This window comes from Embiotoca jacksoni, unplaced genomic scaffold (genome assembly GCF_022577435.1).
Source record: "Embiotoca jacksoni isolate LCO1_2020_lvr unplaced genomic scaffold, fEmbJac1.0.p SCAF_32, whole genome shotgun sequence".
NCBI classification, from domain to species: Eukaryota; Metazoa; Chordata; class Actinopteri; family Embiotocidae; genus Embiotoca; species Embiotoca jacksoni.
Genome location: NW_027185384.1, coordinates 2,403,518 through 2,428,826, shown reverse-complemented (window position 1 = coordinate 2,428,826; position 25,309 = coordinate 2,403,518). Strand labels below are relative to the sequence as shown.

General features: G+C 44.9%; 1 protein-coding gene across 1 annotated transcript; it reads left to right on the top strand.

Annotated features, from left to right (window-relative positions):
• Nucleotides 1-526: 526 nt before the first annotated feature.
• On the top strand, nucleotides 527-25,286 carry prrt4b (proline rich transmembrane protein 4b). The gene is made up of 4 exons (XM_069164697.1): nucleotides 527-620; nucleotides 6,392-7,530; nucleotides 13,115-13,252; nucleotides 22,497-25,286. Exons 1-4 carry the CDS (start codon nucleotides 553-555, stop codon nucleotides 24,551-24,553), a joined length of 3,402 nt encoding a protein of 1,133 aa, XP_069020798.1. The 5' UTR covers nucleotides 527-552; the 3' UTR covers nucleotides 24,554-25,286.
• The last annotated feature ends 23 nt before the right edge of the window (nucleotides 25,287-25,309 follow it).

Sequence of the window (25,309 nt, the reverse complement as noted above, 5' to 3'; positions counted from 1 at the left end):
TTGACCAGCTTTCAGCCAGTCTGTGTGCGTGTGCGTGCGCGTGCGCGCGCACATGCATGTAAAAGCTTTGCGTTTCATTTTCAACATGTGTGTTTGCATAAGCCGCTGTCAGCAGCCTGACTCTTGTTTCCCGGTGTCCGCGGCTGTGGGTGATCTCCGCTAATGAACAATTTGTTCAGTGAGGTGTGACCACAGGCATTGTGATGGTTAGCCGCGCAGTGCACTACTGATGCAATGAGCGAGCGAGATAGAGAGCAACTGAGGAAGGGAGAGGGAGAGGGAGGGAGGGGGAGAGAGAGAGAGAGAGAGAGAGAGAGAGCAGTGGGAGGAGGGAGGACTGGAACTCTATTCCACACAGGCTCAGAAAAACGGTCTCGCCTGCAGCACTCACACACTCACTCACACACACTCACTCACACACACTCACTCACACACACCACTGGCTGTGGATTCTCCATCTTATTCCATCCGCAGGTAAGCAGCTGACATGTTTTCGCCAGTCTTTCTCTGGGCGTGTGTTTTAATCAGCTGGTGTCCGTCTAGAAAGAAGGGATGCGAGGGTCTGATTCCCATATTCATGCTGTTACGCGCCGAGACACGCGCTGGAGCTCCAGTTATAGGTAAACACGCTGACAGCCGCAAACGCACAAACAGATTTGTGGTTGATGTTGGTGTATTCATACTAATTAACATCAGGGTTAAGGAGATCAGAGGGGAACAATTCCGGGGCTAAATCTTCTTACATAGCGGAGAGAGTGTGTCATCTGGATAAACCCGACGTTTAAAGACGTTAACGTCTGTAATTGTCATTCATATCCAGCTTCGATTACATAATTATGCATGTATCCCTGTTTACTGGGTCCGTTTTTTGCATCAGGGTGTACAGAATATATGCATGCATGTGCGTCTGTTTTGGTGTTAACACAGCAGCAAATGCTCTTGCAGGGATGGATCGTGCGTGTGTGTGTGTGTGTGTGTGTGTGTGTGTGTGTGTGTGTGTGTGTGTGTGTGTGTGTGTGTGTGTGTGTGCGCGTGTCTGCCCATTTGCATGTGAGAGCAGCACACACTCCGAACAAGCGGAACAGCAGAATCCAAAAGGTGCTCAAATCCCCGGGATTAGCGAGACGTCTTTGGCTTCAGCTGTCACCATGGCGAAGGCAGCCGGCAGAACGCAGCCGGCGGAACGCCTGCGTTTGAGAGCGTCCGTCGTAATAAGCAGGTTCACCGCATTCATCAGCTCTCAGGATAACACGAGTATTAACCCGGCACAATTAAGAGTCAGTCTCACGCGCGGGGAAAATGTTTCAGGAGTGGTCAAAGTGGGGTTTTAAAGAGGCGGCGTGTGAGGATGCTCCAGGACCAAACTAAGGAGAATAAATGAGAAACGGGGGGGAAAAAAATGATACGCTCAAGAAGTTTTCCCACAAAAATGCAATGCGAGAAGACGTCAATAACGGCCCCCGCTGATGTTCTGAGAAGGATTCTGCATGCGAGAGTTGGATCAATAAAATGACCTGAGGAAACGCTGCAGATCACAGCAGCAGGGAATTCATCTCGTCTGGAAATAGAATGACTCGGGATGGTCGTAAAGCCACCAGGACAAACGTAGCCTCCTCATTCTGCTCATTCAGACACACGACCACTGGTTTAGCTACTCTTGGACAGAGAGCAGCTCTCACTGCGGTCAATAATGAGCGGGGACTATTGACTGGAGCTGGTTGCACAAATCTATCTGTGGATACGCTGCAGCTCACAAGTTAGCTCACAAGTTAGTTACGGCACATCGGATGCAGAAGATAAACTTGAGAATGATCCAAACACTGGAATAATACATTTGAACAGGTGTGGATTAAACGTAAAGCAGTGAATGCACGGGTGAAGAATCAGTCACTTAAGTGCAGTTTTCGAAAACACAACGGCTGGCAGGCAGTTAGCCGAGCTTAGCGCAGCCTGGAAACAGAGAGAAAGTGTCTCTGTCCAAAACCTGCTTAGCAGCTCCTCCCAAGCTCACTAATTACCACATTATATTGCATTTATTTTTTTTTTTTTATGTATTATTTAGGCACCAGACTAGTTTCTGCGGTCTCGTCGACACTGTAAAGTTTGTTCAAATTCAACCTAACACAGTGGGGAAATCAATATTACTGCACATCGTATGTTAACGTGCGTGTGATACGAAAACACGATCCTTTCGAAATGATTTCACTCACCAATTAGCCCATTGATTCTTTTTAATAGCAATACTTATGTGGCATGTAATATCTAATCAATATTCACAGTAACATCTGGACATAGAACATATTGCAGTGCTGGAGGACAGTAAATACGATCTCAAACAGGAAATGAGAATGTTTAATTATTGAGGGTCTAAAGCCCCCATGAGGCAAATTTGTTATTAGTGATGTTGTGCTAGATTAATACAGTTAGTTTGACTTGACACAAATACATTCAGATTGTTATTTTCACCTTAGTTGTTCCTTTTTAACCTTCTCTGACAAATTAAAGAACTACCTAGATTGATATATGGGTGCCTGCTGGGTACATTACGCTCACTTACACTTTGTAAAGCCATTAAAATGGAGAATAAATCTCTGCTGGCCAGTCAGAATGAATGTGTGCAGTATTGACGTCTGTGCGGAGCATCAAAGTCAGGAGAGGATAACGAGAAAAAAGTCACGAGTTTGCTCCTTGTGTTAAAGAGCCGGTGTCACAAATACAACGACCCAAACAGCATATAGGAGGATGCACATGTACTCCCATGCGAGCGCAGCCACATATAATTATGGAAATAATACTCCAGCAAAAACTACTGCTTGTAAATACGCACACCCACACAGAAACAACAAAAAGAAAAGAACTATCACAAACAAGAGTCGCCATTTGCAGGGAGGTATATGACTCCGTTGTCGTAGATGGTGTCATTGATCCTCAGACCTCGCCGTGGTTACAGCGGGTTTGTTAAATAGTAATGACTTTGGCCACAGTCAATTCGTCTCCATTTGGTACTCCTCTCAGTGTACAGCTTCTCCATTTCAATCACTCGGGAGACACACGTCTCTAATTCAGTCTATGTTTCTATTTCACCTCTTCTTTTATTAGCCTTCTCTCTGCTCTCCCTCTCCTGACACCTCCATTCTCAGAGACTTTACTTCCCTCTTTTTCTGTCATTAGCTTTACCACCGAGTCCTTATAATGATCATCCACAGAGAAATATGGTCCAGCAGATTGAGAACAAGATGGCTGATGGTCCTGAGAGGAGAGATTAAGTGGGTGCTTCTTGTGAGAACACACACACACGCGCGCACGCGCACACACACACACACACACACACACACACACACACACTAAATTGAAAGACAGGAGTCTGTTTACAGAGTTAATGAAAGAGGCTCTGGCAACAAACTAAAATGAGCATCGAGGAGACTGCCGCAGAGTTTACTCTCCTGGACTAACAATGCCACAACTGAACGTCAATATGGTGGTTTTGTCTCTGCTGCCCTTGTCTTTTCCTCTCTGCCCTTCTCCTCTCCCTCCATCTGTGCTCCATTGAGCACACTATAGTCCCAGCCCCCCCCCACCTCTTGTCTTTGTCAGAGGCAGTGAGACAAAAACGGCAGCAGAAATAATAGGAGGGACTTGTAAATTCCCCACAGACACTTTTTATAGTTGCTTGCTCTACTGCCTGTCAAACCAGACAATTCCTTCAGCGGGTATTTGATGTGGTGACAAGAAAGTTGAAGGCCTGATCTGCAATGACAGTAAAGTACAAACTGTGTGTAATTAATTAGAGACTCGTAGCGAATCAGGAAGTCAGCTTGATTGTTAGTTTGTTATTATTGAAATTGATTCATGTATTTGTGATTCTACGTAACTTACAAACCGTTTTGTCAACATGTTAAAGCCGCTATTATTGATATATTTGAATCAATAATTGATCGCGCATCTTTGTGTACGTGTAGGGTGTCGCTCGTAGTGATGAACCTATAAAGAATTACGACCTGACTGTGCAGTTCCCCTCGGCTTTAAAAAGAGAGATATGGAGAATCGTTTATTGTTTTGGTTTTCCAGTCTATAAATTTGATGTTTCTATTCACTCTCTCATCAGCGATGTTTTTGGCTGCAGCTCTGCAGTTATGATAAACCCACTGTATGATACTCAGCACTAAATTGTAGATGGACAAGGTCAGTAACTAGCAGTTGGACATGGCGGAGCATTTAGCAGCTTGAAAGTTGGTTATTTCTTTCAGGAATTAAAAGATAACAAAAGAGGGCTAAAAGGGAAGTCAACGTTAGATTATACATTTATTTATAACCCCAAATGTATGCTAATGTCGCTCGGTCGCTGCTGCATGTGCAAAAAGGCGAGGGATCGACAACAACTTCATCGCATTCACTTGAAAGGCGATGACACAGTCATGTGATTGAGCCAAAAATAAAGTCAGTAACTTGGGTTAAACAAAAGTGGATCAATATTTATGTTCGTTGGGAGATGCAGTGGGGATTGAGGAATATCACTTATTCTATAATGGTCTTTACCTTGCAGAGTGTACATGTATGGTTCAACAAATGATCGGCTAAAGAAAAATCCATTCATAGGGGAATGTAATATTACAATCAAATCAGAGTCGCAGTCACTTCAACTAGTTTTCTGCAAGTGGAAGAATGAGGATTAATTAAGTAATCATTTTGCCCTCCATGAGCTTCCTCTTACCACATGACATGGTACTAAATGAAAGTGATACTGAAGTGAAATGTGAGAATGTTAACCAAACTAAATTATGCATATCCCCTGCTGCCTAAATAATTGATCATTTATGCATCAACTCAACAAAAGGGCAAACAGGGTTAAAACAAAAATTGCCCCAAGCTTCAACAAAACATGTTTCCCTTTTGCATTTATGATTACAGGCCTATCTGAAAGATTCTCCTGGCACAATGTCTTGAAGAACCCAAGAGAGTGTGTATGCGTGGGTGTGTGTATCTCCGACAGAAAACTACATGTAGGCGAACAAGTACAGAGCTGCGCTAACATGCAGAGTAGGGTCCAAACTCATCTACACATCATATCTCTGCACACGTGAAATGCGACTGTGTGCTGGTTGGACGGTGCGAGCTCGAGCAAACAGGCATCTAAAAACAACCTCTTTAGAAGCTGATTTTTATGGTGTTCAGTCAAAATGCTAAAACTGGGGAGTGTGTGGGAAGCGCTATGTTCGACCCCCTGGAAGTCAGTCTTCATATTATGTGAGCATCTGAACTGTGTATCCGGGAAGGTTTCATCCCTGCAGGCGGGAACATATTGGGAGATGGCTGGTCGAGTCTCGGATCTCCTGATTAGGGAAAACAAGCCTGAGACTCTCATAGCAGTTCATTATTGATCTCAAGTGTGAGTGTGCAAAACTAAATAGCAAGAACTTGAGAAAGTAAAGAGAGAGCTGGCACAGACTAGGAAGAAAGTGACTTGTAAATTAACTTGTCGGAGACGAGAAGAGATGCTGACAATGAAGATGAAGAGTGAAAGAACAGAATGAGGGCACGATAGAGAAGCTGGAGAGAGCTTCACTGTGGTGGCAGTTTTTCTGTGAATATTGATTCCTTTTTTTTTTTTTTTCTGACTCCCACACAAACAGATTCTTCTCCATCCGCTTTAAAGAACAAATAAATCTGAGATTGAAAGAGAGCAAGGCCAAAGCTGGGAGTTGTTTGAGGGGAGGAGGGTGGGAGGGGGGGTGGGGTTAAGTACAGCTAAAGCATACAGGTTGTTGTTCTCACAGGGGAAAATTCCTTTGGTGCTCCAGCCTTTTCACTGAGGCAACAGGCTACTGACTTTGAACCATTCGGCGCTCAACAAAAGAATAAGAGGTCCCTCTATTCTTAGGCTGGCAAGCCGGACCCTAATTCTTCACCAACCTCCCCCAACCCAACTCTCACATTATTTCTTGACCACTCCTTGCTGAATAGGATACATATGGACGGAAGCTCTTTCTCTAATTGGTCAGTCTGTGCAGCAGCCCAACCGCAGCGACACAGTATGCATGTGAGCAACAGCATGACATAAATACTGACCACCACATCTAACAGAACACCACTAATTGTGGGGTGTCCATAATACTTAAGTTCTTGTTGTGATTTGTGGTGGCTGCCATTTTTTTTAGCCTGCTAACTTCAGCAGTCACTTGTGATGGGTGGCAAAATTTCTATACTTGATTTACTTCACAGCTGAAAAGCAGGTCGCGCTCCGAGAAACTGAAGCTCGGCCTTCCAAAAATGTTTCGGCGAAAAGAAAAATTAAACAGATGTAAATTCAATCAAGTTTTCATCGACTCAAATTTAGCTGTCCGAGGGTGGATGAAAAGTGTCACCAAGTGTCCTGTTTGTTCTTGTCTTCTAGGCCATTTAGCAGGCGAGCCGGCCAAACCCGCCTCGGGGAGCAGGAGAATGGAGAAAAACATGTGACTGATCCATGCACCACTGTCGACAGCATGCTTCGCCTTCACCGGACCTTGGCTCTGTTCTTCTGGTATTTTCTGCTACTTAACAGGCAGGCTCTGGCTGATGAGGAGGCCCTCTGGGGAGTGACGCAGCTGAGTGAAAAGTCACCTGAAAATAAAGCCAGCTTTTATCGGTGGACCCCTTCTCTGCCAAAGCTCCCTTCCCTTCCCTCGCTGCCGTTCCATATCCCTTTTTATTGGGGTTCGGAGAGTAAAGAGGAGGCTGCGTTGACCACAGCTGCCAAAGGCCTGGTAGAACCAATCGATCACTTGCAAGATCACTCGGGATCAGGAGAAGGGAGCGTTTCTGAAGCATCTCAACCACCCACCGCTTCGACTCAGGGGACCCTAAGCAGCGTGACAAAGATAAGAACTGAATCACTTCCCACAGGGACATCAGATTCTCCACACAGCAGCGAAGTCCAGAGCGACAATGATACTCTTGTGTCAGACTCCTACTCTCCCACAAGCAGCTCTATCAGAAACACTGTGTTCACCAGCACTGGTGCTCCGGAACAAAATGCAACACATACCCACCCACCACGGGGCACCACGCGAGCGGATGAATCCACGACGGGTGCCACCGCACGACACCTCCCAGAGGAACACAGCGTTTATCAGGAGGCTGAAGCTTTTTCAGAAATGATCTCCTCTACGATAGCACCAGAAACTACAGTTCCCACTGCCTTGACATGGGCATCAGCCCAAACCACGACAACAAACCCAGGACTAGTAGAGACCACAATGACCGGCGGGCTTCCCCCAGGGCCTGTTCCTAATCCTACCTCCTTTGAAACCACATTTGTTAGAGGACCACAAGACTTTGTTAGCACTACCCTCCATGCTGGAGAGGCCACAACGTCAGAAGCTCATCCCACTCAGAGCGAGGCTGACCTGGGCTTCTCGGAGGCCAGGTCGGCGGCCGTGGAGGAGCAGCCGTGGGTGCACTCCACTGCCCAAGGGATCGATCATAAACTAGTCCTGGAATCCATAACGAGCACAACTCAGCGCCAAAGGGTTAACTTCCCAATAGCAGGAGGTAAGCAAAGTTAAACAAATCAATAATGCCTGAGTTCAATCAATAGATCAATAGATGTGATCAATCATGTGTAGGCAGGTCTTTAGTGCTCAATAGACGGTTGTCAAAGGGGTGCAGACAGTCTGGCTTGATCAATGACATTTCTGACACGGTAAGCAGTCAAAGGTCGATGATTTGCATAAAATCCTCATCCTGTCTAAACCCTGTCAAACAGTCACAAAGTACAAGTCTGGAATCAACATTAAAATAATTACACTGATGGGTTTTACGATCAAAATTTAGTTTACCGAGCTTGGAGTGAAGATGTTAAAGGTGCAGTTGATATTTTCTAAACTTACATGGCATTATTCAGGAGTCTAAGTGCCTCAGGAAGATGAATCCATAGACACATAAATCGAGCAACTCGGCCGCTGTCAGGAAAAAATAAAAAAAATGGAACCATCTACAACAGAATGACAAATCTTTATTGTATTTCTAAGGTGGCTTCAAAGAAAGGAGAATAAATCACAAGCATCTGTTGAGCAAGATGTTGTGGGTGGTTAAAATGAGTTTTCCAGTGTTGTTATTTACTGGTCCGATTCATACCATAAGTTAATTATGAGTTTCACAGTTGCTACTAATAAGCAATTTGTACCACCCTATTTAAAAGAAATCTTTATATCCCACCAGCTTTGCCTTTAACCATCTATGATGAGTTTCCAATCAGCAGTTCCACTTCAACTTTAGTCATTACCTCAGAGAATGGAAGGAAAGAGTATTTCATTGAAATCTACTCGACGGGCGTTTTGTTCTCCGTCAGCCCGACAAGATAAAGAAGAGCTAAAGCAGCTACTGGTAGCCAGTAAGTTTCAAAAGACCCCGATACGACATTGAGGCGATACCTTCACATCCCGAACCCTTCCCCCAACACTGGTGGCGGTTTGGTGTCTGTATGCTTGATGAGTGTTCAGGGGGAGCTCCTCCTCCATGTACAGACACATTCATCATCTCGGGTCAAAGGTTTGCCCGGCAAATGATGGGTCGATTACTCTCGACCAGGGAGATTCAGCATCCATCTGCTAAAACCATCACCGTTCGGTGGACGTATGCACGCACTGGTGTGCAAGCATGTATCGGTCATAATAATATTCTGCTGGAGCATATTGATGACAGTTTTTAACCAAGAAATGAAAATGTATTTTAGGCCGTAAATGATACACCGACAATAAGGCAAAGGGATATTAAAGCAAATAATCAAAACAAAACCCTGTTAATTGATATTCTTATTGAATTTTTTTTTTTTTTTCAATCACATGTCGAGGCCTTCTGCAGTATCCTTTCTGCAGCTTTCTGAACATATAGCACAATATTCTGCTGCAGACATTCGCCGGGTTGTCACAGAATTGTGACCATGTGTAACTGCGAAATTCAAGGACTCTTCGTCCACGTTCAGAAGCTATATAGGAGCAATATATTCTGACAATATGTTGAAATTACAGTTATTTCGCGAGTTTGACAGTTTATTTTTTTCACGTTGGAAGGCAACCGTTCTTACTCTTGAATCTCGTATCTCCGAAACCGGTGGTTGTTATGTTTTGTCTGCAGCGATCAGTATTGTGTCTGCACTTGTTTTCAGCTGTGCACTGTGTGCTGGCATACAGAAAAGAAAGGGGGGGGTTTCTGCTGAGTGGAGGAGGCGGCGGGGGGGAGGGAGGGGGAGAGAGATATGGAGGGGGTGGGGGGAGTGTTCATGTATCAGTATTCTGAGCGCACACTCAGCGAAACACCGCCTCTCCTGTGGGACCGGCCGCTCGCCAGCCGCTGCTGCTCGTGGATGCTGAACATGCTTCTTGCCATTTAGCCTCCTCCCTCCCTCCCTCCCCCTTTTGCAATCTTTTCGTCTATGTCCAAACACAAATCCCTGTCACTTTGTTCCCATTGACAGACACCTCAACTACGGCTGCCATGAAGCCTGAAAGTGTCCCGACAGGGATGAGAGGAGCTTCTGGTCACTGGTGGAGGAATGGAAACCAATAGAAACGTTGCGTTTATGCCCCCTAGTAGTCCGCTTGGTGTCGTGTCGAACTGGAGTCTTGCCGTGTTTGATCGGTCACACCTTGCCAAAGGACACAGGTGGAGCACGACATGAAAATGAAAAGCGCGGCACCCCAGCATTATCATGCATTATCCCGATGTGAACACTCTATCCGTGTGCCGTGATTTTATTTTAAAGCCACACGGCGTGAATCATTTCACTGCTGGAGGTGTGGAACATCACCACCGAGAGGAACAAAAAAAAAGAAAAGTGGGTGGGTCTTCATTGATCGAAACAGCATTTGCTACGTAGCATTGCCCTTGAGGAAACTGTCAGGTGTAAAAAAAATAAAAAATAAATGACGCAGCGATGCTTTGCATCCGCGTCGAATCTTCTACCGAGAGACACGCCAACACGCGACTGCAAGGGCAGTTATGGAAAGAGGGAGTAGAAAAAAAAGGGAGAGGAAACGTAGCTTTTCTTCAACCAGCTGTACATTTTCTTCCAAAAAGCTTTCCTTTATCCTTCTCATTCCTTCCCCTCCTCCCACCGCCTCCATTACTGTATGCAGCACTAATAGGCAGCGGCGAGACGAGACCCTGAGCACACTCCATTAATACCTGCAAGGATATATTGTCTCTGTGACCCGAGCACTGTGCCAAACAGCTAAAGCGTGGCCAGCGACAGATTAATCGATTATGGAAATGGATTTACACACACACACACACACACACAGAGCATGTGACGTGAATATCTGATGCCTCTTTATCGATTTTACATGGAAAATGGGCTTTAATGCAAATAGAGGACACTGCTGTTGCTTTAATATTATGCTAAACTTCTCATCATAAGTCCTTTTACCAGACTGGTTTGTTTGCAGAAAAATAAACTGATATATGGAAATATCATACAACAATGAGGATTATTTCATACCGTAATTCAGACTGACTTTAAAAGTAGGTCTGTCAAATAAAATAAAAGCTCTGACGTCCTTAGTAACGATCTCGAACATGGACCAAATTGGCAACAACATGATGCAATTTTCTGCAAGTAGAGGCAAAATGAAATATGAGCGACTGGATTTCAGTCATGATATTCCTACACATCTAATTATGAGTATCTGATGCGCCTCTGCACTGCAACTCCGTCCCAACCCCATTCTCGCTATCACGCTCAGCTCAGTGTATTTGTTACAAACCCCACGCGGATATTCTTTTCATAAACTCACTAAGGACTGACACAGATTAGCGGTGTCATGAAACCCAACGTCATCTTTTGTTTATCATTTCTGGAAGCTGAAGATAATGGGAGGCTTCTGAAAAACCATACACTGCGTGATAAAAGCCACATCAGTAGGGGGGCGGCAATTCATCTCTGGGTGAAATCTAAGTTCTATGATCCGGGTGCACGTAAAGATAACGATCAATTCACAGCTTGTGGTTAAGAAGACAAGTTCTTGTCTTTTCTCCGGCTTTGGAACGATTGATCAGACTTGAAGGTCACGAACACCAAAGTAAATTATACATGTACTAATTAGGTAGATGCTAAAATAATAATTCAGCATTAATGTAGAAGGCCGAGCTGCAAACGTGGATGGAGTCTATTTATCGCTCGCCTTCCTCTCTCTCATCCTTTCGTGTGTATTTTGCTCTTTCAGCGGTCTCTGTAAGTAACTCGTCATCAGTAATTTTGCTGAAGTGATGAGTTCCAATGAGTGAGTGAGTGAGTGAGCGAGTGAGTGAGTGAGCGAGCGAGCGAGTGAGCGTTTTCCCTCCTTATCTCATTTGCAGAAGATCATATTAAGTGTTGTAATTTGATCTTTTGCTCCAGGCACCTTCAGTGCTGTGTGCAGTGATCTGTGTACAAACAGGCTGAAAGTTTCTCCTTATAAACAGCTGACCTTAAGCCACATTTTTAACTAAACTATAGAAAGTTCCAGGATAAAAGGAATAATAAGCAAAAATTACACCTAGTCAGATCAGCATTGGGATACATTGGGATATTGCACCATTGAAAGAACCCACGCTGGAAAGAGGGGTACTAAGAAGAACACGTTAAGATAGAAGCTCATGAAGGTCAAATATATCAGTGCTGTAAACTCAGTTGTTTTTATATTTTATTTTAAGTGCCCTGCCTGGAGTTTTTCACGCTTCATACTCCCGTCACCTGACTTCATCCATTGCTACCGTCATTATTACTACAAACACAAGACGTCACAATAAACATAAATACAGGTCGTTTTAACACCCTCCAGCAATCAAGTAATGCTGTCGTTTCCATTATGGCAATGGCTGAAGTAACACACGGAAGAAAGTTTAGTCACACGTCAATATTTTAAATGAAATTGTTCCGATACAGATGGACAGCAGAGTATCAACAGTCAGTCACTGCAGATGTGCATTCTCGTGTTCATGCCATCAGAAACAATTGAAAGCAAAATATTACTCCCCAAAACAGCGGACTTCATTTTTGATTTACCAAGAGATCTGACGTTCAAGTGGAAGACTTGACTCGACTTTGAATGGACTCAAGACGTGCTCCAAATAACATTTGCGGCGCGTCACACTGGATGTGCAGGTACGTTAATCCCCGCTCCTCATTACTCTCCGTCTCCTTTGGCTAAGAGCGCTCTCGCTGTGCGCAAGTCAACAGTTCAACAAAGTGAAGAGAGCAGACTTGTCTTTGGAGGCTGTTAAAACCTACAATTGACTCAAGTGCTGTGAACATGACCTAGATTATTTTCTGAGATAGTAGCTAACATTGCCTCGTGGCCTTTATGAATTTTTTTTACCCCACTCATTACTACCCTCCTCACTATTCTTACGTCTTGGTATCTTTATTAATATTAATTCTGAAGTCACAATCTCAAGCAGTACCTGGTGTCTCTCGCTCCATCACAGACTCAACTCATCAGTGCCCCCCCCCCCTCCAACAGATTCATTTAGACAACCCTGTCATTAACGACTTCTGTACTGTGTTGTAAACAGAATTCCTGTGTGGTGGCTGACAGTGAAAACATATTTTGTGAGTGAACTAAGCCGAAGGGAAAAGAGAATGAGACGCTCCTGTCATGTAGCTATTAATTCATTATTCTCTCCATCTCTTGCCATCTGTGTTGCATCGCTTTTTTCTCTCTTTGAGCTCTTTATGAAATGTTTTCTTTTTTTTTTCTTTTTTTTAACTCCACTAAGAAGTCATCTGTATATGCGATGGAGCAGGATGTCCACACCCATGCACATACACATAAGGATGCCAATGTAATTAGACCACAGAGGTCCGGTCTACTGTTCTATGGATGACTGGCTACAACTAAGTGGATGATGGGACACTCAATGACAGAACTGGGTTAAGAAATATAGTCCTTCCGTTTACGACACTGTTGAGCCCCAGATGCGCCGTGAGCTGTGAACAGAGAACAGCCAGGGTCAAACTTTCTTTTGGCCAGTTCCAGATTTCCTAATCTGTTTTTTTTCCTCGGACCACTGCGGAGCTACGGCGTTGCGCAAAATTAAATTGTTATCCTGAACGCTTTGAGATCACTCGGAGGTTAAACTGCGTGCGTCTTTTCAGAGCTGCCAGGAATAGAGGATCGCGAAGATGAGGAAGGTGCGGCCCCTTCGTCTGCAGACGGGGACTCCGACACGAGTCCGGCAGACATTTCCACGCCACCCGCCGAGCTGCTAACAACACCCCTGCCACATAGCACAGGTGAGCAAACACATCCCTCCAGGTGTAAGCAAACGCCGCAACTTACTTCAAAATCCAATCCCTTTTAAGCATCCGTTTGCACTGCCACGCTGCTAGTGATAACGAAAAAAAAGACTACGTGCTGTTTGTTTCATAAGCCGTCCTGTAGCCGTTTCAATATCTGTAAATCTGTCAGAGAAACAATTACCCTGCATCCTTTGCCTGAAGCTGCTAATTGCTTCCAATGGGAGGAGAAAAACTGCTCTTTCAAAGCTGTGATTTTAGAGAACTCCTGAGAACAGAAGACGGGGAACAATGCCCACACATTAAACAAATATTTCTCTGTGCTGACTCTCAGACAAATAATCACAGATATAATAACAACAGCTCTCACCAAACAAAACTGAAAACACACAGAAGCACTGATTCTGGTTGCCAGTGACTGCAGAGCACTCAAACATGAAGAGATGCTGCTGCTTTAGTAACTAAAGAGTATCTTTATTTATTCTGTTTAGCCATCTATTCACGCCTGGGTGTCATACGGGTCTTATTATCCATGGGACTTATTTCCTAGTTAGAAATGAAACAAACAAACGCATCGAGTAAAAAAGAATGTAGATAGTAAAATGAAAAGTAATCAAGACCAGCAATATTTTATATTTTTTCGTCCCATCCACCAGTTGTTGTTTTTTTTTTAATGCACTTTTTCAGTTTGTGGAAACAGTGAAAATTAAATAAAGACCTTGTATACGTGCTTAGGCTTGATGAGATAGAAAGGTTGGCGTCATCGATGTCAATTCAATCAGACTCTGCGAATAAATCATGATGTAGAAGCGTGTGATGAAACGTTCACTGAGGCTTCTGCTTTAATACGGGATAAAAAAAAAAAAAAAGAAAAAAAGAAAAAGAAAATGCAGCAGATGAAAAATTAAACCGTTACATCGTTTTAAGTTGCTCTTTAAATTACGTGCCTCGTCTTCTGCAGCGGTTTATTGGCACCGTGCTGGAAAATGTATACCACCAGCTGTTTATCCTGACGAATCAACACCTTATGGTACATAAAAATACGCTTTAACTTCCATTTTCTTTTGCGGGAATTCAGTCATTATATTTTGCTACGTTTGGAAACCTTCTGTCAAATCCGATGAGACGACAACACCGCCTAACTTCAAACCCATCCTGTCTGTGGGGGGGGGCTATTTTCAGCACTGGATTATGGTCTAGTGATCGTTCACGGCAACAGGAAGGAGTATGTGGAACAGGCTCAAAATTTATTTTAGTGCTCATCATCCCTGCGAGGAAAGAACATGTCACCCAAGGCAACAGTGTTGGTCTTTGAAGTACTTTACGGCACAGAAGAAAAGGAGAAGAATACACGTTAGTGGCATCTATTTACTGTTGATCGTTTTATGGCAACTGTTGACAAGATTAAAAATATATATATATATATACACGATATCACAGGTCTTACGTTTTGATTAAATCACTAAAGACTCTCATAATCCAACGGATAAATATGGTACGAAAAATAAATATAAAATCCTCTACGATGTGTACGAGTCCATCATGAAGAAGCTGAATCTGGTCAAACGCGTTTTAACAGATCCACGCTCGGCCCAGTTCACAGGGGCAGATGTAACCCACATTGCCTCGCCCAGAATAGCAGATGTTTTCAAGTGGTTTTCAAAAATAGACCCGTCAAAATGTGCCACGCGCTGATGGTGGGACGCTACGGGGCAGTTTAGTTTGGCGTGTCACGAGTAAGTAAGTCAAACAATAATGTTACTAGCGCGCATGTGTGTGCGTGTGTGTGTGCGTGTGTGTGTGTGCGTGTGTGTGTGTGCGCGTGCGTGTGTGTGTGTGTGTGTGTGATCTCCCAAAAGCAAAAATCTGTCGCTGAACATAAAGGCTGCACATAAACACATTTACAGATATCATACAAACTATAGCAGTTGCTTTAATGGATCCAGAGCAGGTGTCCTATCAAACTGTTCAAGAAGTAGGTAAAAACCTCCCAACACACACACACACACACACACACACACACACACACACACAACGGGCTCCTCCTCATCAGTTTGCGCAATCTCACTTCTCCAAGGGCGCTCACTAAATTGCTTTTTCTGAGCTGAGCCAAACAGAAAATGAAGGCAATCAGATGAAAACGACACGGAGCTCCTCGGTTTCGCGATGCAGAAACAACCTGCAGCCAATTAAAGACGAGGGCGAGGTTGTTTTAGTCAACGTAACATCAGACAAATCATTCAGCCTCATCACCTCGGCCGGTTCACCACGTTAGGTGTCTCTAGGTGAGACCTTTCAAGATTTACTTGCATGACTGACAGAAATGAGGACATATATGTGCATTAACAGCGTTTGCTTACCGATTTCTTTTTGGCTGTCGGCACTTATCACCTGACTGTAATGTCTTAAGGCAGCTCTGAGATCTTGATTTCTCTTAAAGTAATGTTAATAATTAGGCTTACATATTATCTGCCGCCACGCAAGGCCAGGCCAGGCAAGTTTTTTTTTTTTTATAGCACATTTCAACAACAAGGCCATTCAAAGTGCTTCACATAAAACCACTAAAAGCGTCAAAACATCAGGCAAAAGAAAAGGACATTTAAAACCCATTACGGGAGAGTTTTAATGTGTCGATCAAATGAAGCCCTGATGCGCTTTTTCTTTTTCCAGCTGTGCAGGTGTGATTTGGCTACAGAGTCAGTCGTGTGTGGGATATCCCACCACTTTAGTTCAGACTTAAATATCCCCAAAAACTACAGGATGACATCTGACAAATACATCCGGAGTCCACAGAGAATGAATCCTATAAAAAAAAAAATCTCCATCACGGGCTAGATTTTCTTAACACGGAGCAAAAGAGGAAGCGCACAAGTCTCGTGTTCTCTCGGTCAACTTGGAGCACCTTTCCAAACCTTCGCTTTTCCTACTGTCACAATTTAAATATATATATATATATATATATATATATCCACCGTGAAAAACGATTCACAAGCAACAAGGCAAAGTCGTAAAAACAGCCTGAAGAAACCACGCACCTGCAGAAAGCTGCGCAAACAGCAGCAAACAACTTAAGTGCACAAAAACAGGCAGCACAGTCGGGACCACGCGTGTAAACAGCATCTTACCCGTGATGTTTGTTATCCACGTTGGCCGGTCATCTTTCAGTGAACGCGTGGAGCCTTGCATGCTAATGAGGTGTCAAACCATCCAGCCGACTGCAGTCAAAACGCCTCACCGGCACCTACTGGAGCAAGCCAACAATTGGCCCGTCTGAATAGTCCAATTTGCTCAGGAAGGTTCCTAAAGTGAGTGACGTGACCCGGAAGTAAATAAGTGGCAGCCATATTATTATAAGAGCTGTTTGAATTCTCGAAGTGCTTAGGAAAGGAGCTCCAACGCTTCCTTTCCTATCTCCTTTTGACGTAGGATATACCGGGCCGTCCTACATGAAAGGATAGGAGACCGCGGGGTCCCACGATTCCAGGACTGAACATCAGGATATTCACACATTTCAGCACCAGCTTGGTTCATAAAGCTGACCAAGAGCAAAAAATATATATATATATATCAGTTTGCTTCCTTCAGTTGTGGAAGGTTCACGCAGATCATCCTGAAATCACGGAACACATTTCATGTATAGTTTAGCCTGTTTCACGTCGCTCTCTTGGCGCTTTGTTGCTCTACAATTTTACATTTTTACTAACAGAAATCTCCATAAAAACAAAACTTTACGAAGTTTAATTTGTTGCGTCCAGCCATTGGTAGGAGTCTTTCCTCTGAGATCCGCTGTTGTGCCCCGTGCGTAAATGCGCACAACTCTGGCTGCGGACTCGCTTGTATGGATCCTGCTGCTGAAGCTATGCAGTTTTAGGTCGTTCTTGTCTAATGTAATTGTATTCATGAATCTGCCCGACACGGAGAGCAGACGGATCTAAAAGGAGGCTTAATGACAATATGAACCAACTTTCTTCACGTCGGACAGGTGAGCTGTCTCGCAGACTCAGTTTATCAGCTGCAGGTAAATTATTGATCCTCAGCGAGGCTGAGTATTAATAACAGCTGTCGGGAATATTTTTGTTACCGTTTGTAAAAGTCGGATCTGTTTACTAAACTCCGACATATTTTCCAGTCACGTCAAATGTTTTATTACGTAGAGATTCCGGTTTCAGTCTCACAGCGGGAGATTTGCAGTATTATTGTGCGTATAGATGCGCTCCCGTAACTAACGTGACCTATCTGATCAATGAGGTAGACTAACCACCCAAAATGTGGAAATAAGTATCACAGCAACAATAAAAAACATGTTATTGTGATATTGTGCTCCGTGACTTTATGAGTGAAGATGTCCATGTTTGAAACAACACGGTGATACACACTGGACAAAGTGTCCAAGATGCGCTTTTTGCAATTCATCTTCTGAAAGTTGTAGTTTCACCGGTCATTAACATCCGCCGTGGCATAATTAGGTAGCCTAGTGTAAATGGAGTCGGATTGTCTGAGCACGGCGGTTCTCTTCTCCTAAATCCTTTATGAATTCTCCCTCTCATCTTTCCTTGATCTCATGACGTTTTCCACTTAGCTGCAGATCAAGCAATCAGAGCAAAATTATAGTCCCTTCAGATGATCCAATCTAGCGCCACCACATTGTAGTGTAGCATTCAGCTCACATCGCGTCACCCCCCCCCCCCCTCCCAGCCCCCTCCAGCTCCAGTTAGTACAGTCTCAGAGCTACTGGCTTGTTTCAACATGTCATTTCAACAGACAGCAACCGTTCTCATCTTTGTTCAATGTTAAATTCAAACCGAAATTTATTTTAAAGATAATATTTTGTAGTCTTTGTTAGTTATGACCTCTCCGTTGGTGTCCACAGAATATCTTTCTCAGTCTGTGTCGGTCTGCAGCAGATGTGTCAACTGTCCCTAACACGAGAGACTCCTTCCCACGGGAATGCGTCAGATGACCGAGCAGCACGCAGTGGAACGTAACGCTCTGATCCTTCCTTGCACTGCAGCCGCCACCACATACCGAACCCCGTGCAGGCCGCTCAGCGGGCCCGGCAGCTCAAATGTGACGCTTATTGACATGAGCGAGGCCACAATACATATGGCACTAATCCAACACAGGTCACGTTTTCCACTCGCCACTGACTCTTTGGCATCCAAGTCCATCGCCCTGGAAAGTCCGCAAATGGACAGACAAGTCATCAACGTAACGCCATCCTGAACCCCACCTACTTTATCAGTGGCCCCCACATTTAAAATGCCTGCTGCTGTGTGTTTGTTTTACACTCGAGCCACATTTCCCATGCAGCTGCTGTCTGTTATGATAAGAGGATTTCACGCATTTTGTACTGATTCAGTTTGAAGTTTGAACAAACAAAGGCTCCATCATTATCAGTACAGTGCTGCAAGTAATGATTATTGTTGTCATTGATTTATCTGTACATTTTTTTTCGCCGTGTAGCGAGGGATTGTAACGAAGGTCAGGAGGTCCGTCTACCACTTTGGCCCAGACTGAAATGACTCTTGGATGGATTTCCATGAAATGTGTTGTGGCAGCCCTATTCGGGGCCTGTTGGCTTGCACCTTCTTTGTTCTGGCCCACCGTGACTTTCAACAAGCTCGTGCTCACTCTCCTTGAAGTGCTGTAAAATCATAAAGGTAATGACCACGAAGCGCTAACTCCGTGCAGCTAAAAAGTACATCCTATGAGTTTTACGATAAATGTGAAGCATAGTGCTGTTAAGCTTCCCTATTAAATTACTTTGGCCTCATTAAGGGTGTTCTCGCTCTCTCTCTCCTGCTTATGTTCATCTGCTGCGCTGCCGGTCAAGATGAGAGATAAACGCAGCGGCACACCGACAAGAGGCAACTTACGATAAACAAATTGGCAAGATGACTGTTTTTGACAATAATTTCTGCAAAATAATACAATTATTGTTGTAATTATTATGCAATGTTTTTTTTTTTTTGATTGAGAAAGATAATTTTCTGTAAAATATATTGGGGCTGCATTTAAATTAAAAGTAATTTTACGTAAAAGAAACATTTATTTTTGGCACCTCTGTGTTAGACATCAAAGGCTCTCAGGCAGTGAATCTGAATGAGCCCTGAGTAAATGTCTTTGGTTTATGACCAAATATGCAAAATCCCCCATCAGCCTCAGTTTTCCTTCCTGTTTGACGCTAAATAACGTGCTACGATGCTTAAATGTAAATAAAACGCTGACCACGCTCAAAGTTCACTGCTGAACGTCAGCATGTTAGCAATGGTCGCTGTGAGCACGTTGCCCCTGCTTGGTGTTTGCCACGTGGTGTTAGCATTTAGCTACTGCCTCGAAGAGTCTGTGATGTCGCTGTGGACTATTATTTTATATTAATTAACAACAGTTAGATCAACTGATTTATTAGTTAGTTCATAACAGGTCAAAATGACAAATATCTGTCACAAGCTCGAGCTTCACTATCTTGAAGTTGCTTTGTTTTGTCAGACCACAAGTCACAGGTCCTAAATTTACAATCATATAAAATGAAGTATAAAATAAAGACAAGTGTTAAATTGTCACGGTAGAAACTGTGGAGCTAATAAATACGTAATCATTTTTCTTTCACTCGTGACTTAAGCGGTTCATTTTCTCTCGTTTATCCACTTGTTTAATATTGTTTGGGGAGTATTTCAATTAAAAACAATATACTGGACGCTGCAGTTCGGTCTCTCCTTTCTGGCAAATTAAATGTCAGCGTGGAACAGGATGTTTAGTCCATTTGCTTAACTGACTAAATGGCTGCACAGCGTGTTCTTTCCTGGCAGAGCAGAATGGTTGGATGAGCGCGTGGCACCTATCTGATGCTCACACGTCTATCTAACTTCTCTTCTATGCCACATCTGCACGTAACAATACAGTACAATAAAAAGCTGACAGGTTCATTATGAGGAAAGAGGCACAAGGGAGCCGTCTCGGCAGCATTTGCTATTTGAGAGTCATCGGGCCTGAATTAAAAAACAGTGCATCAGCGCAAAAACAAAGCCTGACAAAATATCGATTCTCGTTTGTTTTTTTTTTTAGTCCTGTTGAGGAAATGATTAAGCTTCGTGTAAAACCGCTGCATCACGCCGACAAATGCACGGGCGGCAGGCGGAGGCCGTATTTCCTCGAGCTCGACGTTTTCATTACAACCTGGGACTGTGATTCAGCTCTGAGGTCAGAGGACAAGTGAGCGAAATGATGAAGACCAACAGCAAGTTGAAGGCAGAGAGGAGCTGAAGCTGATGTTAAAGCACTCGTGGAAACCTTTTCCAGCTGGTGAGGATCTGGGGCAGAAAGAGAGCGTGGCTTTCTTCACGAGGGAAACTTTAAAAACGCGAGTAAACGCACAAATACGCGCTCCAAAATGGGCACACAGACACCGACTGTACGAGAAACACAATCAAACCGATCTGAGTGAGAGGGTTTAGACATCTCGGCGTCATTACAATAATATCGGAGCTGTAAAATCATTCTCCCCCCCCCCAAAAAAAAACTGGACATACGGTATTAAATGTGATAGAAATATCAGCTGGAAACATGAAGTTGAAAAAGACCAGCAAAAGCAGGAACCTTAAGACACGGGAAGAGACTTGTAAAATTCAGGGCAGCCAAAGAGAACAGCAGCGTCCGCTCAAGAAAACTGTCCCAGTTTAAAAATAACAAACCCACCTATGGGAGTTTCCATCGTTTTTGAAGGCAGCTGTTGGAGGGACATCATAAACAAAAGAGCGAATTAGGGGACCAGGACAGGGTGGGATGGGAAACACAAGAACACAACCTACAAAAGACACGCGGGAACGTCTTGAAACAAAAAACGCTAAACCACACAAACTCCGCTTTTAGTTTTATTTCGGACACAAACTCGACGTCTTTAATGTAGAAGATTTAGGGGTTTTGTGGCGCTGATGTGTGCACGTTTATGTTTTTAAACTGGCACATAACATGACCACCAGATATAAAGTATTGTCCGGGTATCGCTGGGTGCATTTTAACCTCCGTGCTTCACTGTTTTAAGACAAAAGTTACGGCAGCGCTTTGCGTCTGCACAAAAACAAATTTCCAATCAATAAAGGTGTCATTAAAATGATTGTAAAATGTATTTCCACGTGTACACTTCACTAAACCTGCCTGCCATGTGATTTAGTGCGCTGTCAGTTCATCCCGCTTGTCTGTCCCGGTCCCTGCGGTCCTTTATAGCACCTGGCTCTTTATGGACGAGTTATTGTCTCTGATAAGCCTGCAGCGAAGTGACTGATGAGCCTGTGTGTATGTAAATCACTGAGATGCAGTGAGAAGCTGCGTCTCCTCTGTTGCACTGGAATACCTTTTCTTTGTAAGGCCGCTTAAGCTGCCGTTGTCAGTGAAGGTCTCGCTCTGGTGTTTTCTGCGGTGAAAAGCCAGCGTGCACGAGGTGACGTTGACGTTTTATTCAAAAAGACAGACGCTCCAGGACGAGAAGTTTCGAGATGCGGAGACCGGGAGATTGAAAAGTGTTTTGTCTTCTTGCCCATCTGTGAGGCGTTACGCTATTTTCAGTGAACTGCGAACGTCTCATTCAAGTCGTTCTCCAGTAACTTAACCACATGAACACGCACGGCGTTGATGGGCTTTGCAGGCGTGTCTGTGAATTTCACACAGACGCATATACACACGGTTACTCCTTAATATCCGAAGCTGAACTCACTTCCTTTGTAGTGCTAAAACATGTCTGACACAATCATAATTAACTACACTTGCATGGAAACTCCAGATGGCTTACGTAATGCAAGAGAAACTCTGTGGTTGTGAGTGGGCTGATCTCACCCACGCACACGCACACACACACATCACACACCACACACACACACACACCACACACACACACACACACACACAAAAGCCTCTTTTAGTCCTAGCTCAGTTTGAAGTTGCCTTCTTACAAGTTTTTTAAATAAGGATTTGCCCATTAGAGAGAGAACAGCACTCTCTCCCCATCCTGGATCAGAGAAAATGTGTTTTCCAGCTCGGATAGTTTGAACATTGATTTAATTCTTCTGTCTATTCTCATGAGTGGAAGATGAGCATGCTCTTAAGTAATATAAAAGTAAATCTGTTGCCATCTCCAGGCTGTTCTTGTTCTATTCCTTTACAATGACTCATTCATTATTAATCTTGTTTATCCCACCAGCTATTCAAAGCCAATTTGATCAAAAATTATGTTCTACTTTCTTTCCAGACGTCCCCCCAGAAACTTCACACATTCCTCCGTACACCGAGGACTGGATGTCCAACCCGGAGGACAGCGAGGGCACCTTCCTGCCAGACTGCAACAAAGAACGCACCGGGATCTGCAACCTCTCCGACACCTGGGACTCCCCGATGTCCTCGGTCGTCAAGACCACGCAAAACACCACTGTCGCGAACCAGTCAAACGACCTCTTCCTGAACCCGGCTCCACCCATGCTGGTGCCCCTGTACACGGACTGGAACAGTGCCATGGCAGCCTGGGGCCTGGCCTGGGAGGCGCATGTTTACGGCGCTGGCTGCGTCTTCGCCATGCTGACAATAGCCTCGGCGCTCAACCTGCTCTGCTTGCCCCTGCGATGCCCGTCTGGTTGTGGCTACTTCGCTCTGGTCAGCCTGTTTCTTCTTGCCGCTGGTGGTACCAGATCCTTCTCACTCCTGTACGATGCCTACGGCCACCAGGACCTCCTACCCTCCACGGAGGCCTCGCTGATGCTCTACGAAGCACCTTTTCCGTGCCTCACCGCAGCGTTCGGTCTGGTCTTCCTTCTCCTCTCCATGCGCTCCCGGATGCAGCTGTCCTACTCGGCCTTCCAGAGACCGTGTTTCCTGGCCTGCCTGGTTGTCCTGCACTTTGCTGCCGCGTTCGGTCCGGTGACATTACTGAAGTCCTATCAGCGAAAGCCTCCCCTGTGCCTCTCTCTTTCGCTGATCTCCCGCGGAGCCTTTGTCGCCCTGGCAACCTTTCTCTCCTCTGCCTACTTTGTGTTCTACATCTACGTGCGGGCAGACTCAAAGCACATCTACCACCTGAACAACACGTCTCCAACACCTGCTGAGCGCTACAACCGCTGCCCTTTTGCCGAGAGCCGGGACTGGGACCGCGCAGCCGTCACCGTTTGTGTTTCAGCACTGTTTTGTTTAGCGTGCGCAGGACTTCAGTTGTATGCAATGCTGAATGCTCTGGGTGTCGCAGGTGGAGAGGAGGTGTTCCACCCGTGGCCGTGGTGGATTTTTCAGTTTAGCTGCAGGCTTTGTGAGCTCGGGGTTTGTCTCACCTTGGCCTTGGTGGTTGCACAACCAGTCTACTGTTCTGACCACCTTCCAGCCGCTGGAAGCTGCTGGACTGAGCTGTTGGCGTCCAAGTCGCCCATCCTGCCGGGGAGCTACCAGTGGACGCTGAGCCAGCACGAGAAGCTCGCCATCGTTGACACCGTCGGGCTCGGAGAGACAGAGAGCCTCCCTCTCTACACCCTGATGGACGAGAGGCTCGGCAGCAGCCTGAACGGCCTGGACCTCCTCTACCACAGCAACCGGGCCCTGGCGTACCGAGACCTGGACTTAGATTTGGACTTACGGGGTTCCGAAAAACCCGAGGATGCAGGAGACAGAGAGCAGTCGGGTGGATCCTCGTTTACCAGCGACTCCACCGCAGACCTACGACCGCCGTCGCCCATTAACCTGCGTCGCAGCATCGACGAGGCGCTCTTCAGCGACGCCCTCTTTCCCATGAGCCTCTTCAGCCCCGCCAGGCTTGTTCGCTGCAGTGACATATCCGTAAACAACCACTGGACTCTTCCCATCACCGGCCACTGTGATCCTCTCTCAGCTGACCCCGGCCTTTATCGAACCTCTTCCTGCGTGGAGATGGCCTCCCAACCCCAGCCGCCGTGCGCCCAGCCTCAAGGAGACGTTGCTGAAGGTGCGCCGCGATCTCCCTCCCCGTGCTCTTCCTCCAGCTGTTCGTCACCCGAACAGTGGCGAGAAAGCTCTTCCTCCTGCTCCCTCTACCGAACCTCTCTCGGAAGCTCGTCGTTGGTCCTCTGCCCGAGCCCAGAGAGACACGCGAGGCAGCTCCAAGGGAGCGCGGGCTACGCGGCGTCTTCTGGCCACAGCGACCCACACAGGCACTATCAAACACTGGGGGCGGCCTCACAGGAGAGCCTGGACATGTCAACCGAGACAGACCGATCCGTGCAGGACGAATTCATCAGTGTTTGCAGACAAATCGATGCTTTGAGCATCTGCAGCGAGACTATTGATCTATAAAGGGGAGTCTGGTCAGACGAGCGGTATGCTGAGGACTTGAGAAGGTCGTCCGCTTCACGCGGCGAGTTGACCGTCGAGGATTTTTACGGACTATTTGATAGTGCATGGTAGCTTTGCATACACCATACAGGACTAATAGCTGCCAATGTCAAGTTTTTGGAAGTTTCATGAGCTTTCTTATGTGGTCATTAGTGAATGTCGGTGAGGTCTAAGTGCCAAGAATGTCAAAAGCCAAAAGGTAATTTGTAACTTTTACATGTTTGATAACGGCTGGTGAGGTTTGATACAGTCAGATTAATAGTAACATTTTACTGAGTGGTGACTTAACAAAAACTGATTTGTACAAATGTTTTTGTTTTTTTTATTGCATTCCAACATTCCAATAGCTAGTACTGTGACCTACTTAAGCACTTATTAAACACTACTGAAGTCGTACCCTTTTAAATGCTGAATATCATTATTAAATCTCACATTGACTGACTGGGATTCAAATGCAGTTTGTCAAACTATAAACTCTCCATGTCAATATGCCACACGTCTTTACTTGCAATTATGGTGCAGCAGTGCCCTCCTCTGGTGAAAAAGCACACTACATTTATCACGTGCTTCTATATATATATATATATATATATACACAAGATCCAGACAGCATCTTCTATGACCCGCTTACTAATTTATTTATGGTTAAATATAACTTTGATCAACAAAATGTTTAATAAAGTTTGTTTTATAATATTTGGCTTCTTTTTCTTGAGG

Coding starts and splice junctions, on each gene's coding strand:
- prrt4b (XM_069164697.1), top strand. CDS start 553: ATGCGAGGGTCTGATTCCCATATTCATGCTGTTACGCGCCGAGACACG. Junction 7,531..13,114: donor TAACTTCCCAATAGCAGGAG/GTAAGCAAAGTT, acceptor GCGTCTTTTCAG/AGCTGCCAGGAATAGAGGAT. Junction 13,253..22,496: donor ACCCCTGCCACATAGCACAG/GTGAGCAAACAC, acceptor CTTTCTTTCCAG/ACGTCCCCCCAGAAACTTCA.